The sequence below is a fragment of the Lolium perenne genome, chromosome 4, assembly GCF_019359855.2.
Source record: "Lolium perenne isolate Kyuss_39 chromosome 4, Kyuss_2.0, whole genome shotgun sequence".
Classification (NCBI taxonomy): Eukaryota; Viridiplantae; Streptophyta; class Magnoliopsida; order Poales; family Poaceae; genus Lolium; species Lolium perenne.
In genome coordinates this window covers 378,421,754-378,436,499 of record NC_067247.2, presented here as the reverse complement: position 1 = coordinate 378,436,499, position 14,746 = coordinate 378,421,754, and the positions used below count along the sequence as shown (strand labels likewise).

The 14,746-nt window shown below is 40.8% G+C and overlaps 1 protein-coding gene across 1 annotated transcript; it reads right to left on the bottom strand.

Moving 5' to 3' along the window:
* Positions 1 to 8,689: 8,689 nt before the first annotated feature.
* LOC127349245 (uncharacterized) lies at positions 8,690 to 11,392 on the bottom strand. The gene is made up of 3 exons (XM_051375005.2): positions 9,820 to 11,392; positions 9,617 to 9,735; positions 8,690 to 9,268 (listed from the first exon to the last, which is right to left on the bottom strand). The coding sequence occupies exons 1-3, from the start codon at positions 11,198 to 11,200 to the stop codon at positions 8,861 to 8,863; spliced, it is 1,908 nt and encodes a 635-aa protein (XP_051230965.2). The 5' UTR covers positions 11,201 to 11,392; the 3' UTR covers positions 8,690 to 8,860.
* Between the last annotated feature and the right edge of the window lie 3,354 nt (positions 11,393 to 14,746).

The following is a 14,746-nucleotide window of genomic DNA, read 5'->3' as shown; positions in this document are numbered from 1 at the left end:
AAGAGGTTTTGTTATTAAAAATAATATTATTTCTGACCCTCCAAATAGACCAACATAAAGCAGAAACCCCAATTCGGATAAAAGCCTTAGATTGTCTATCTACTCCATTTAACCAATTACCAAACATATTAGTAACATTGGTTGGAGGTGGAAGATCATATGCAAAATTAACCGTACGCCATAAGAGCTTAGCTAAGGGGCATTCAATAAATAGGTGCTGAATAGTCTCCTGTTCCCCACAGAAAACACATTTGGTACACCCATTCCAATGACGTTTAGCTAAATTGTCCTTAGTTAATAACACCTTATTACTTAAGAACCACATAAAAAAAATTATCTTTAGTGGGATTTTAACCTTCCATAAATATTTTCTGAGGAAAGGGGTATGGTCACACATAAGGATGGCAATGGAGCGGGTTTGGACGGATATAGAAAAACCAGATCCATGCCCAAATCCATCAGCCTCGCTCTGCCCCGCCCACGAAAGTATCCATGGGCATGGATGTCGCCCCAAATCCAAATCCGATGGATATCTGGATATCCATGGATATCCATACCCATAAAATTTGAGTACCATTTCAGCAATAGTTCACTTGCATTTCATCAATAATAAGCTAACATGAATATTTTGGCAGCATTTGGACATTATTTTCGTAGCATTTCAGTCGTAATTATATCGACAATTCATAGGAATATCAAAGCAACAATATATCACAATAGCGAGGAGGCGGAGCAATCAACGAAGATCCACAGTCAATGCGGCCGGCGGAAGCCCTACCAGCACAAGGCGGTTCCGTGATTATTTAGAATATAATATCATTAATGCTTAAAATAAGGGTTTGGTGATTTGGGCCTAAAAAGGACACCCAATCGTAGGTAAAATCGCATGTGTCACTGACATGTGGGTTCCACATGTCAGTTGGATATCCATCGAATATCCATGGAGCAAAAGCTATGCCCGTGCCCGCTCCATGAATTATCGGATATCCGCCCCATGAAATCCATGGACACAACCAGCCCTCCATACCCGTGCCCGGCGGGTCGAATATCCGTGGATACCCGCATCCGTGGATAAAATTGCCATCGTGAGTCACACATAAGATCTTCATACATCGATTTCACTGTAAACAATCCATTTGTTGTCAAGTTCCAGACAAAACGATCATCCTCTTCACTCAATTGTACCAACATAAGTCTCCGACATAATTGTAACCAGGAATTCCATTTATTACCAATCAACATACGTCGGAATGTAATATTTAGAGGGGATTGGGTTAACACCTGAGCCACCGTAACATTCTTATGATTAACAATATTATAGAGAGACGGATACTGTTGGGCCAGTGGAGTATTTCCAAGCCAGATATCTTACCAGAAGCGGGTATTCAATCCATTACCCACTTTGAAAAATCCCCTAGCAAAAAACTCCTATTTGACCTCCATTAAACCTTTCCAGAAAGCGGAATCAGAGGGTCTCGCTTGAACCTCTGATAATGTCTTCTGTCTTAGGTACTTATTATGCAGCAATTCCTGCCACACCCCGTCTTCATTGAGAAGCTTAAAAAGCCATTTACTTAATAAACATCTATTTTTGATTTCGAGGACCTCAATACCCAAACCCCCTTGATCTTTGGGTCTACATACAATGTTCCACTTTGTAAGCCGGTATTTTCTTTTGTTTTCGTCGGACTGCCAAAAGAACCTTGATCTATAGAAGTCCAAACGTTTCCTTACCCCAACAGGTATTGGTAGGAAAGACAACATAAACATCGGTAAGCTAGTTAACACTGAATTAATAAGAACTAGCCTATCACCATAGGATAGTAACTTCCCTTTCCAGCATCCTAATTTACTTTCAAACCGTGTTTCTACCAGATACCAATCTGAATTTTTGAGTTTCTTGTAATGAATTGGAATACCCAAGTACCTAAAGGGTAGTTGTCCAGCATCACATCCAAAGATCTGCTTATACTGGTCCTCCTCCTCCTTGGCCTTCCCAAAACAAAAAATCTCACTCTTATGAAAATTAATTTTGAGTCCCGACAACTCTTCAAAGAGACATAGAATTAATTTCATATTAACAGCTTTGTTGAGGTCATGTTCCAAAAAAAGGATAGTATCATCAGCATACTGTAATATAGAGAGACCTCCCTCAACTAAATGAGGGATCAGCCCTCCTACCTGACCATCTTCTTTTGCTCTCTCAATTAAGATGGCAAGCATATCCACTACAATATTAAAAAGCATTGGAGACAGATGATCTCCTTGCCTTAGACCTTTTTTTGTCTGGAAATAATGACCAATATCATCATTCACCTTCAGCCCAACACTACCACCTTGAACAAATTGTTGCACTAATCTCCCCATTCAGGAGCGAAACCTTTCATTCGTAATGTTTGTTGTAAAAATGACCATTTCACCTTATCATAAGCTTTCTCGAAATCAATTTTAAATAACACCCCATCCATCTTCTTAGTATGCAGTTCATGAATTGTTTCATGTAGAATTACTACCCCTTCCAAAATATTCCTTCCTGGCATAAAGGCTGATTGGGTTGGTTTTATAACTCGCGGGGCAATCCCCGAGATGCGATTCGTACCAACTTTAGTGAATATTTTAAAACATACATTTAGGAGACAAATAGGTCTATATTGTTGTATTTGGACAGCATTCTCTTTCTTGGGTAACAACGTGATAACCCCAAAATTCAGTTTATAAAGAGGCAAGTCCCCATTAGTAAACTGTGAGAATAAAGCCATCAAATCCCCCTTTATTACTTCCCAAAATTTTTGATAAAATTCCGCTGGAAAACCATCTGGTCCAGGAGCTTTATTCAATTCCATCTGAGAAATTGCCTGGAACACCTCCTCTTCAGTAAATGTGCACAGTTGTGACCAACTCCATTGAAATTCCTCTTAACATGAAAAATTGTTGGATGGAGACTGGAGAGTATGTGTGATCTGGATATAATCAGCAATGTGTTTCCGAATCTCCCAAGGAACCTGAAGCTGTGAGGCGCATCTGTTGAAGCTACAGCTGCAGCCAACGTGCTGTTGTCTGTCAGAAAAGTCACCTCCTGTAGGTTGAGGGCATTGTCGACACTTGCTGCAAGAAGGAGTGCTGTAGCTTCAGCTTGGAGTACCGACGACATTTTCTCGGTTGAAGCCTGTACGAAGACCATCGTGGAAGTTCCATGTTCCTGTAAATGACAGTAAACACCAATACCAGTCGCGGCAGCCCCTGCAGACCTGGAACTTTTTTGTTTGTTTCCAAAGCTGCATCAGAGAAACCTTTATCAGCATATCATATTTGATAGTCGCTCCCGATTGAGGCAGACCGGCTTTGGGCAGCGACGGGTGTTGTTTGCCCTGTAAAGAAGAGAGAGTAGGCTGGACCTGTAGACAAACAAAATCAATTGCATCGACCAACTCTAGATTTTGTGTGATCGCATGAGCCATCTGGTGAATTTGATAAGGTGCCCCTTGTTTCCCGCCAAAAAGATGATCGTTCCTAGATTTCCAAATGCACCACATAAAGGTCAGTATATTTGGCAGGGAACCGTGGGGATGGTTCATACTTTAAAAATTCATAATGGTTTGTGTGAGTGAACTATTATTATCAACAAGATTTTCTAAGCGAATAAACTAAGGTGCATTGAACCAAGCTGCTCTAGAGAAAGGGCAGGTAAAGAATAAATGTGTATCATTTTCTTCTACCCCACATCTAGCACAAAGCTTGCTAATGTGATTAGAGTAGTTACCTGCTCGAGCTCCTGTTGGTATAGCTCTTCTCAAAAATCTCCGCCCAAAAGTTTGAACTCTTGGTATTATTTGCATGTTCTTCCAAATCTGGACTTGTCTTGGCATTGGTTCTCCAAGCTCTTGCAGTCTTTGAAGACAAGCATGATATGCACTTTTAGTGTTAATTTACCTGATGGAGTTAATTTCCAGCACAAAATGTCGTCGCTCTGTGAGTGTATGATTTGAGTTTGCTTGATTGTATTCGCCAACAGTTGCTCGAAGAACATGTCAATAAGTTCATGGTTCCAAACCTGTTGATTGGGAAGCTAGAGGTCTCTCACATGGGCTGGGTAGACAAAGTTTGCTTGTTGGATAATGGGAGCATCATATATGTGAACCCGGCCTTCGCACCATGGACTACTCCAAATCCACATTTGGCCTTGAGTGATTTGATAAAAGGAATGAGATTTAAGAATGGCTAGTATCTTAATGATGGAAGGCCAAAAGGCAGATTTTGGAACATTTGGTTTTGGGCGCCAAACGGATGAGTATGGAAAATATTTGGATTTCAGAACAGCATGGAGAAAATCATTTGGTTAATCAGCGATCCACCATGCTGCCATAAGAATCAAACCTTGGTTCATGGCTTGAAGATTTCGAATGCCTAGTCCTCCTTCATTCTTGGGTTCACAAATGTCATTCCAAGCTCTTAAACAGTTCACCAAAATATCTGAATGATAGCACTGATCTTAGCAGTAATTTTTTGAAAAAAGGATGTTTGACATATAGTAGACTGGGATAGACGAGAACACAGATTTGATGAGTTCTAATCTTGCAGCATGGAAGAGCTTATCTGCTTTGTATGTACTGAGTTTGGATTTGAATTTGTCAAGCACGAAATTATATGCCGCGGTTCTATTCTTTCCTGGAATAATAAGAGAGTGGTCAAGATGGATAAAGTTATTGTTAATATTTGGCACCTGAAATACCTGCTTGATTGCATGGATGGTTGAAAATGAGACATTTTTGCTAAAGATAATTCCAGATTTATTCCAGTTTGGGGTTTGACCTGAATGCATAAAGAAGTTCTGCAAAATGTCCTTCATGCGAGTTACTTCCTCGATTGTAGCTTGTCCACAAACAAGTAGACCATCTGCGAATAAAAGAGAATGGATAGAGGGACAAGTTGGTCCTAGGGTTATGCATGTAAAAGAGTTAGTAGACATAGCTTCTCGAAGCGCAATGGATAATTCATTTATTGCAAGGATAAATAGATAAGGGGATAAGGGACACCCCCTGTCACCACGGAATTTCGCAAACGGTTGACCATTAATAACCACTGAAAAAGTTGGTGAGGAAACACAAGAATGGATTAAATTTATAACATACTCATGCAACCCTTTACGAGTAAGGGCAGCATCAATGAAATTCCACTCCACTCTATCAAAGTCTTTTGCAAGATCTATTTTAAGCATGAAAGCTTGACTTTTCCCGGAGCTAAGAGCGAAATAATGATTAATTTCTTGAGCAATAATTATATTATTACTTATGCGACTACTCTTGATGAAAGCTTGTAGAGATTGATGAACATAATCTAGCAAGTGGGGTTTATGCCTATTTGCTAAGCATTTTGCAATAATTTTGTAGACGACATTGCAAAGATTAATAGGCCTATAATCAGCTGGAACTAAAGGAACAAGTTTTTTTTAGGTATTAGAGGAATATGAGTATCGTTGATATGGGCTGGCATAATACATGTTTAGAAGAAGTCCTTACAAGCGGCACCACATCCTATCCAATTCAATTCGAAGCCAAGTAGAATTCTACATTAAAGCCATCTGGTCCCGGTGAAGCGTTTCTTTTCATTTCTTTGATCGTGTCAAAAAATTCCTTACTGTCTGAAATGGTGTATGTATAGTCGTGATTATCTTAGGGAAGTTGTGCTCCAAGAAAAGGCCTGCCATTATTAGCATTTGTAAAAGCAAAGATAGATCTAAAGTAGTTGACAAAAGTAATGCTAATTCTGTCCGGCATGAATTGCATCACATTATTTTCATCTTGAACAGAGACAATGGCGTTTCTTGTTTTTCTTTTGACATGATGGAAGAAGGAGGTATTTCGTCCACCATCCTTGATCCACTGTTTCCTGGCTCTCTGCTGGTAAGAATTAGTCAGTTTTGTCATTGTTTGTTCATACCTCGTGACTAGAGATGCCTCCAAGGTTTGATCTTGGTTGTCCAGTGGCTACATTTGAATTTGTTTGATCTGGTCTTCCAAATTATTAAGTTCATGTTGCAATGGCGTTTTATTTTTGCACCAAATTTTGAGAGTTCCTGCAAGATGGTTAGTCCTGGACGAAAAAGGTTTGTTCAAGGTAGAGAGCCAGGCAAATTTAGCACTATCTTGGAAATCTTCTTCTTTTATCCACCAATTTTCAAAATTAAAAGAACATTTGATTCTACGAATAGGTCCATCCGTGGAGAGAAGAATAGCAGCATGATCACTAAGAGTATGAATGATAGGCATGTTATACACATTAGAAACCGGATAAACTGTGCACCATTCAGCGTTAACCAATCATCTGTCTAACCTTTCGAATGTGGGTTTTGAAGAGAATCGTTTGTTAGTCCAAGTGTAAGCCGGTCCACTAAATCCAAGATCAAAGAACCCACAATGTTTAACTAAAGACCAAAAAGCATTCATTCGAGATCGATTCACATTAGAGTAATACTTGTCCATGTGATACAAAAATTCATTCATATCCCCAATACAAAGCATAGGCAAACTATAATTATCATGCGCAAACGAAGCTACTTGTTCCCAGATTTGACTAGTCTGTTGATGGTAGGGATCTCCATAGATACAAATAAGCCCAAACTTCATAGTATTAGTATTATTTACAAAAGTAGCTAAGATCACATGGAAATCAATACTATGAATAGAAACATTAATCTCATCAGTCCACATAAGCCAAAACCCACCTGAGCATCGTCGAGAGGGAACTATAATACTATCATTCATGCTAAATCTTGTCACCAGATCAGATGATTTAACCTTAGCAGATTTAATCTCAGAAACAAAGGTTACTTGGGGTTTTGTGGAGCTAATCATCTTGGCAAGGTAACACATTTTTGGACTTAGGAGATTCTTGCCCATACCTTGACAATTGTATCCCAGTGCCTTCATGGAGTATGTGGTGTCTACTGCAGCAGGAACTCTATTTCTTCCCGTCAGGAGCCGGTATTCGATTGATCTCAAGAAAAGAGCAGGGGCAATGGTTGGGGCATAGGAGGAGGGAGTAGGCTCAGAAATTGCAGATATAAATTGATTGGGGACTGGTGTTGACAAGGTCGGGATCTGGTCGTCGGTTGATGCCATAAGGAGCAGGGGCAGCGGGCCAGGGTGTAGGAGTGGGGATCAGACATTCAGGAACGGCAGGGAGAGGTTACCGGCGACGAGGAAAAGGGGTGGCGCACCAGCAAGATTTCATAGCACAACACCCTATTTGCTTCTTCAAGTATCATAAGATAAGGCTTTGGGGGAGGAAACAGCAAGGGGGAAATAGATCGGAGGAGCACACCGATGAGTATGGATTATGCAATAGAAAAAAGGAAAGTGATCATAGTAGGGAGGAATCAGAAGGAAAGCATCAGGAAGAGGAAATCGGCATTTCGCCAGTCGCCACTGGGCAATCTCCACTAGGGTAGCCGGCTATGCTCATTCTCCTGTGGGGCGTGATTGGACGGACGGGCGGATGCTGTACCGCGTCGTGTAACAGATGATGTTTCCCAAGTTTCTAACGGGAAAACGTCCATCTTACATCACCATATACTGTAAAACAAGCAAAATAAGCGGTTTTTCAAATGAAGCACAACAAAGCTCCATTAGCACATGGTTTTCCAGCTCCGTTTTATCAAAACTTCCGGAAGGCCCGATTCATGATAGATAGCTAAACTTATTTCGCCTGAATTTCGATGAGATAATTGTGTTTCCTAAGATTAATGAAGCAGAAATAATCCAATAATATAGGCATGTCTATGTTCTTAATCGTTAGGTTCAAGATATATTCACGAAAACTGTAATTATTGCGGTTAATTCGATGGTTGACCATGTTATTCATACGACTCATATTGCTTTTATGCAAGAAACAAATATCTTAGATAGGGTAGTAGATTTGCCTGAAATAGTGCACAAACTACATTGGAAAAAGTTTGAACGGGGTTAATATTAAAGATTGACTTTGAAAAAGCATATGCTAAGATCCTTCCCCCTAGAGACTTTTAGAATGGTGTGTTCTTTTGAGGAGTGGCACGTTCTATTTTTTCCTCAAAGGAAGTGTATCTATCAAAGTCAATAATTATGTTGACATATAATTTCAAACGAAAAGAGAATTAAGAAAAGACGATCTTTGAGCACCCATGTTATTTAATAGTATAGTGGTTGATATGCTAGTGATAATAATAGAGCACGCAAAAATTGATTGCCGAATTGAAAAGGTAGTTCCACACATAGTGAAATTGTCTATCCTTGAATACGCTGACGATATATTTCGAAAAACCGAGAAATACGAAATTAATATTATTGAATTTCGAGCAACTTTTAGGACTTAAATTAAATTTCAAAAAGGTGATTTGTTTTGTTTCACTGGGGCTGAAGACGAGGTTACCCTTTATGCTGAACTTTCTGGGTGTGGGTAAGGCCACTTTCCTATCAGATATTTAGGGATATGATACATTATCACAAACTCATAAATGTTGCATGGAAACCAACGGAAAAAATAGCGCGCTATTTAAAATAGCGTGGGCTTGGAAAAAACGCTATAGCCGCTATAGCGTGCTAATAGCGCGCTATTTTTCAAAATAGCGTTTAGCAAAAAAGAATGAAAAATCATTGTTTTCAGCAGCTATATAAGGTTATAATCATAGATATAACAGCTAACAAAGCCCAGATATAGAATTCTGCAGCCAAACATCAAGTAACATAGTCCATAAGTGCATTATTAGTTACATAGTCGAAGTTGAAGTTCAACATGGAAGCATAAAGTAACATAGTCCACAAGTCCAGAACACAAACAACAATTTAAAAAATACGAAATAGACAACATGGCCGCATACAGTGACTTAATCAGATGAAGAAGATGAATTGACATCATCATCCGAATCTGTAGAAGTTGCAGATTGGAGGTCATCATCATGGAATACTGGGAGTAATTTCTTCTTCCTAGGCCGCTGAACTTTTTTTCTTTTTAATGCAGCACCGCGAGCTCTTGTTTGCACTGATGTTGGTTCTTCTTGTTGAACTTCAACATGTTCATCTTCAGGTTCATCTGCATTTTGCACAACTTCAGGCACAATGCCTGTGATCCACTCATTATGCTCATTTTCTACAGCATCTGCATAAGTTGTGTCCTCAATAGGATCCCTGTCTTGTTTCATCATTCTCCTTTGGTCTAGTTGGGAGTTAGCTTTGATAAAGACAAGATCTCTCATCTTGTCATGAAGCAGCCTATTGCGTCTCTTAGTGTGAACCTGGTAGCAAGTAACACATGTAAATAACCACTTCTATTGCTATGTTGGTTTTCAGCAACACATGTAAATAAGAACAAGCTAATTTTCTACTAATTCTACTAGTATGATCTGGTATGATCAAGCAGAGAAGCAAGCAAATGTTCTAGCTACAGTTTGAGCAAAATCGACATGATCTTGCAACAAATACATTGTCCGAAAGACCAGAACAGATTACAAAGACAGCTAGATTTTTAGTCAATTGGTCACACCATGTATGCAGTAGCTAGCTGGTGCTATAAAAGGATATGCAGTAGTCTTCTCTAAACGTACCAGGTAACAAAACAAGTGAGAAACAGAAATTTTGCTAACCTGCTGAAAGACACTAAAGTTTCTCTCACAAGCAGAGGAGCTGCATGTCAAACTAAAAATCCGCATCGCCAATATCCTGAGATTTGGTGCGCTTGACCCATGGTTGGACCACCATTTAGCTACATTATACATTAACAAGTAAAGTAAGTAACCAGAATAAAGCTACATAAGTATAAACAAAGTGACAGCATGTAAATAAGCACCTGGGTCGAAGCTTTTGTTTCTCCGCTGCCTTTTAGCACTGACTCTTCCGAATGAACCTTCTTCATCTTGATATGCCTGAATCTCCTCCGTAATTGTGTCAATTTTCTTACCATCTGAAACCTTTTTCTCCAAGCAAGCAACACGCCCATCCTTAAATGTTCCATCTAACTCAATGTCCAGCTTGTTTTCATAGTAGTAGTATGGATTTAAGAAATATCCAGCTCTATGTAGTGGCCCCTTTAGTTTCCTGTCCCATCTTTTATCCACAATATCCAGCACTTCCTGAAAGTTAGTCTCATGCTCATCATTTTCAAACCGGGCAGCAATCTCTTTCTTTGCATCCAAAAAGGATCCATATATGAATCCCATAGCTGGTATGTCACTGTCCATTCTCCGGAGTAAATTAGCCAAAGGCTCAAAGAACTTGACGGCAATATCGACTCCTACCCAAAAACTATCGGAGCGAATACTTCGTTTTGCATCTCGGCCTTTCACCTTTTTGCAGTACCCCATTTCTTCCATCTTATCTGATCTAAATAACTTCTGCAAATCCTTTTTGTTGTCCAGCAAGCTCTTCAAGTTCAGGTATGCTGTTGCAAACCTTGTAATGCCCGTCCTCACCAGATCTCTGCCAAGGAATTCCCTCATTAGGGACAAAACTCTAGTGTGTGCATAAAGGAATACTGTGACAGGTCTTGCTTGTGTAATTATTGCCTCAACTGCTGGAAGCTTGCCAATATCCTCTAACGTCAAATCAATAGAGTGGGCAGCACAACCATTCCAAAATATATTTGGGCGTTTTGCTTTCAGCAATGTTGATGCTGCTTGATTCACACTTGCATTGTCAGTCACCACTTGAACTACATGCTTCTCACCAATCTCCTCTATGCAACTATCAACAAGTTCAAATATATATTTTCCATCTTTCTTCACAGCTGAACAGTCGACAGAATCAAGGAAGACCACACCATATGCACTGTGAACTACAAGATTCGTGACTCCTCTTCCTCTTATGTCAGTCCATGCGTCAGTCATTATTGTACATCCAGTAAGCTCCCAACACTGCCTATGCGCCTTGAAAGATTCCTCTACTCTTCTCTTCCTCTTCTTCAAGATTGGCCCACCCATTTCATAAGGAGTAGGACCGTCCAGATCCTCGCCATATTGTCCAATGGATTGCAGCATGAGGTCAAAGCTTGGAAGAGTCACTGCATTGAAAGGAATGCAAGCTTCATAGAACCACTGGCTTATGTACTCGCAAGCACGAGCCCTTTTCTTCTCTCTACTCTCAGTTGTGAGCTTTGACTGGACATCCTCAGCTTGTTTCCTCTTCCTTGCGGCTACAACATCTTCGGGTGTTACTTCACAGAACTTGTCCATAGGACCACTTGAGGTTTTTGATTTTTGTCTTGCTGCTCTTGATGGCTTAAGCACCACCGGAGTATTTTTTAACCCCTCTTCATCACTTGAACCTTGTTCTTCCCCCTCTGAGTGGCTCAAGTCCACCAAACATCTCCGCCTCTTCTGCTCCACAACAATGGCTGCCCTTTTATCACCCTTCTGAGTCAAATACTGAAGTATTTCCTCTTTCACATCTTCTGGCACTTTCTCGCTTGTACTAACACTAGAATTTGGAACGCAAGCAAGATGAGCCTTGATTCGAGTAGTGCCATTGGTGGACACATGACCGCAGAAAATGCAAGCAAGAACATTCTTCTTGTTACTGTCCGCAGGCTTGCAATACTTCCATGCTGGATCTTTTGATCTGGCAACAACCTCTGATGGCTGATGTGCTGCTGTCGATGCTGTGCTTGATGCGCCAGCACCTACATTCAGACAATCATAGAAAGAAAGTTCTGTAATTTGTAAATGACATATTGTTTATGCAAAGCATAATTTGTAAATGGCAAGTAAATTTGTAAACAACATAGCTCAAATCAGTGGACCTAATCATGCTCATCAAATCCATCTAAGCTAGTTACATACTTACATTAGCTTCTACATACGGTACAGTACAGTACTTTTAAAATCCATCTAAAATCCTCAATCAAGCCATCTTAGTATTCCTTACAGGATGTTCCGATTTCACCAATGCCATGTGTTGTACTAGCAATGATTTACATAGTAGCTCATAGTGGTTGGACAAAATTACAAATCAGGATTCAGGAATTTAGTAGGAGGAGTTGAAGCTCTTACCTTGAGGCTGAGTTGCAGGCGTCCGGGTTGACATCAGGTGCTGCCGTGCTGGGAGGGGATCACCTTGAGGCTGAGTCGGCGACGGCTTGAAGGAGGCAGGGAGGCGGTCACCGCCCCGATCGATGGAGGGAGGACCGGAGGAGTGAGGCAGTGAGGCCTGGAGGAGAAGAAGGGGAGAACGACGCACGGGTGCGGACTGCGGAGAGCCGGACTCGACGGCGGAGGCGATTCCAGGCGGAGCCGCCGCAGTCACCGTCGCGCAGCCACCATCGCCGTCGCGCCGTCACCAGGATTTCAGAGCGATGGGTGGAGAAGAGGAGAAGTGGGGTGAGTGATGCGGTTAGAGTTGGGTAGGTTTGGGCCAAACTGGGCCACAATGAGAAAAGTTCTCCTGAAAATCTACGGGGAAAATAGCGCCGCTATGACGTAAACCTAAATTGCGTGCATAGCGCCGTAAATAGCGCGAATAGCGCCGTAGCGCCTCTGGAATGCATAGCGTCCAGCTTCAGAAAACGCTATAGCGGCGCTAATAGCGGCAAATAGCGCGCTATTTTTTTTCGTTGATGGAAACAGGTTGAGGAGAGGTTTAAAAAATATAAATTAATTGGAGAGAAAATAATACTATCTCTTGATGAAAGATTAGTTCTCAACAATACGGTATCAAGTAATATGGTATTGTACCTAAAGGACTTCTGCAGCGACCGGATGATTTCCGATCAAGATTCTTTTGGCAAGGCAACAGTGAGAAAAATAAATATCGACTTGCTAAATACAATGTAGTCCGTCGCTCTAAAGATCAATGAGGACTTGGTATTCATGATTTTGAGGTCAAGAATATAGCTCTTCTAGGTAAATGGATTTTTAAACTTCTTGCCGAAGGCGTGGAAAACGATTCTAAAAAGAAAATACGTAGTCTCCATGCTTTATCCCAAGATTATTGGAAACCTAGGGACTCACATTTCTGAGTCGGCCCAATGGTGACAAAGAAATACTTCTTCCTATATGATTTATTTATAAATAACAATGCCTCGGAAATAGGTTTCGGGAAGATAAATGGCTGGAAATGCCACTCTCCGAGAGTTCTGTACAACATTGTTCGTCACAAAAGAGATACAATCGCTAAAGTGTTGAAGTTCTCTCCACCAAATGTGACGTTGAAAAGGGATCTAATTCTTCATCGGCTTGTATCATGGAATGCTTTGTTGCAATGTTTGGCTTTAGTAGAGTTGACGTAAGAGGCTGGCAAATTCCGTTGGAATTTACATGAGAGCGCTGGACTCCAAGTATAGAGCCTTAATACGGCCATAATAACAAACGGAAAAGGAAGAATTCGCTAAAGGCTAAGGTTTCGTAGGGGAGTAATACTCACCAAAAACCACTTTTTCAAACGTAATTTGCATGAAAGTACAGAGTGTATATTATGTCATCGTGACAAGAATATTAAACTCGTATTCGTCCTGTGCAAATTTGCTACATCTATATAGTTAATCATCCATAGGTTCTACCTTATGCCCTTCACCTAGTGTTTCTAATATAATCGATAAGAGGCTAAATAGTGTGTATCATAGGTTATTAGGATGTGAGTGATTGATATTATTTGTTCAGTGTGGCTCGTAGAAATGATAAGATTTTTAATGATAAAAATTATTCTCTCTTGAATGTTATATGTGTGTTGCTTTGCTCCATTTATGACCGTCTCTTCAGCACGTGGAGAATCTAGACCTAGTTATGGAGGTGTCTACACGATTGGAGGACACTACAAGAGATATTTTTTCCCAACTTAGATGACGTTGTCATTGGATGTTTATGCGGATGTGCGCATCTCATTTGTGCAGAGACCGGGTGTAATACTTAAACCTTTTTAAGTAATAAAGTGTCTTCATCGAAAAAAGATCACACGGATGTAAGGGGACATGCAATGTTGCCCTTCCACAGGCTTCACGGCTGCGTCAGGAAGGGGTCCTGCAGCGAGTCGAACACTCTATGGCTCGCTGCCGGACGCGGCAGGTTAAACACCCCATTGCTCACCGGTAGCTGGAGACTCCATGGAACGTTCGCCACCGGTAGTTAGAAGGTGCATGGCGGATTCGCCGCCAGGAGCATGAAGGTGTAGGGAGGGTTCACGGCATGTGATGGAGATGGTGATAGTGGCAACGCCCGCCTCCTTGGCAACCTGGGTCTAGAGCGTTAAGACAATTGACCCCAACAATAATAAGAACAAATAAGAGGCAAGATAAGAACAAATCATGTATATTGTAGTTTTTTGTTACCTTCAGAGATTAGGTTGACGTTTTCAAACCATGGATACAATCATACAAACACCACCAAACTTGGTAGACAAACACAAATAGGTGTTAGGTGTTACCAACATGATCATCAAAAAAGAGCTCAATAGGACATGGTTTTCCTGCTCAAATTGTTTGCGGACCAAAATTGCTATGTGTTGCAGCAGTCTGAGCTCACAAAATCACTCTCAAATCTCACCGTTTTATTGACCCAATACTCAAAACCAGATCAAAGTGCTCAAAGTAAGAAATATGTTTGCCAAGTTGGAGCTAATCAAATCACGCTCAGCCTGCTATCATCATCTTGAAGAAATGGCCAGAAATCATCTCTTCTTTCTTTGTGTTTAGTAGGTTGTGTTATCTCACCTGTCACAGTGACAGCCATGTGTTGGCCTCTCACCTGCTCTTTATCGCATCTACCAAGAGTGGTGGCTTCGATTTTCTT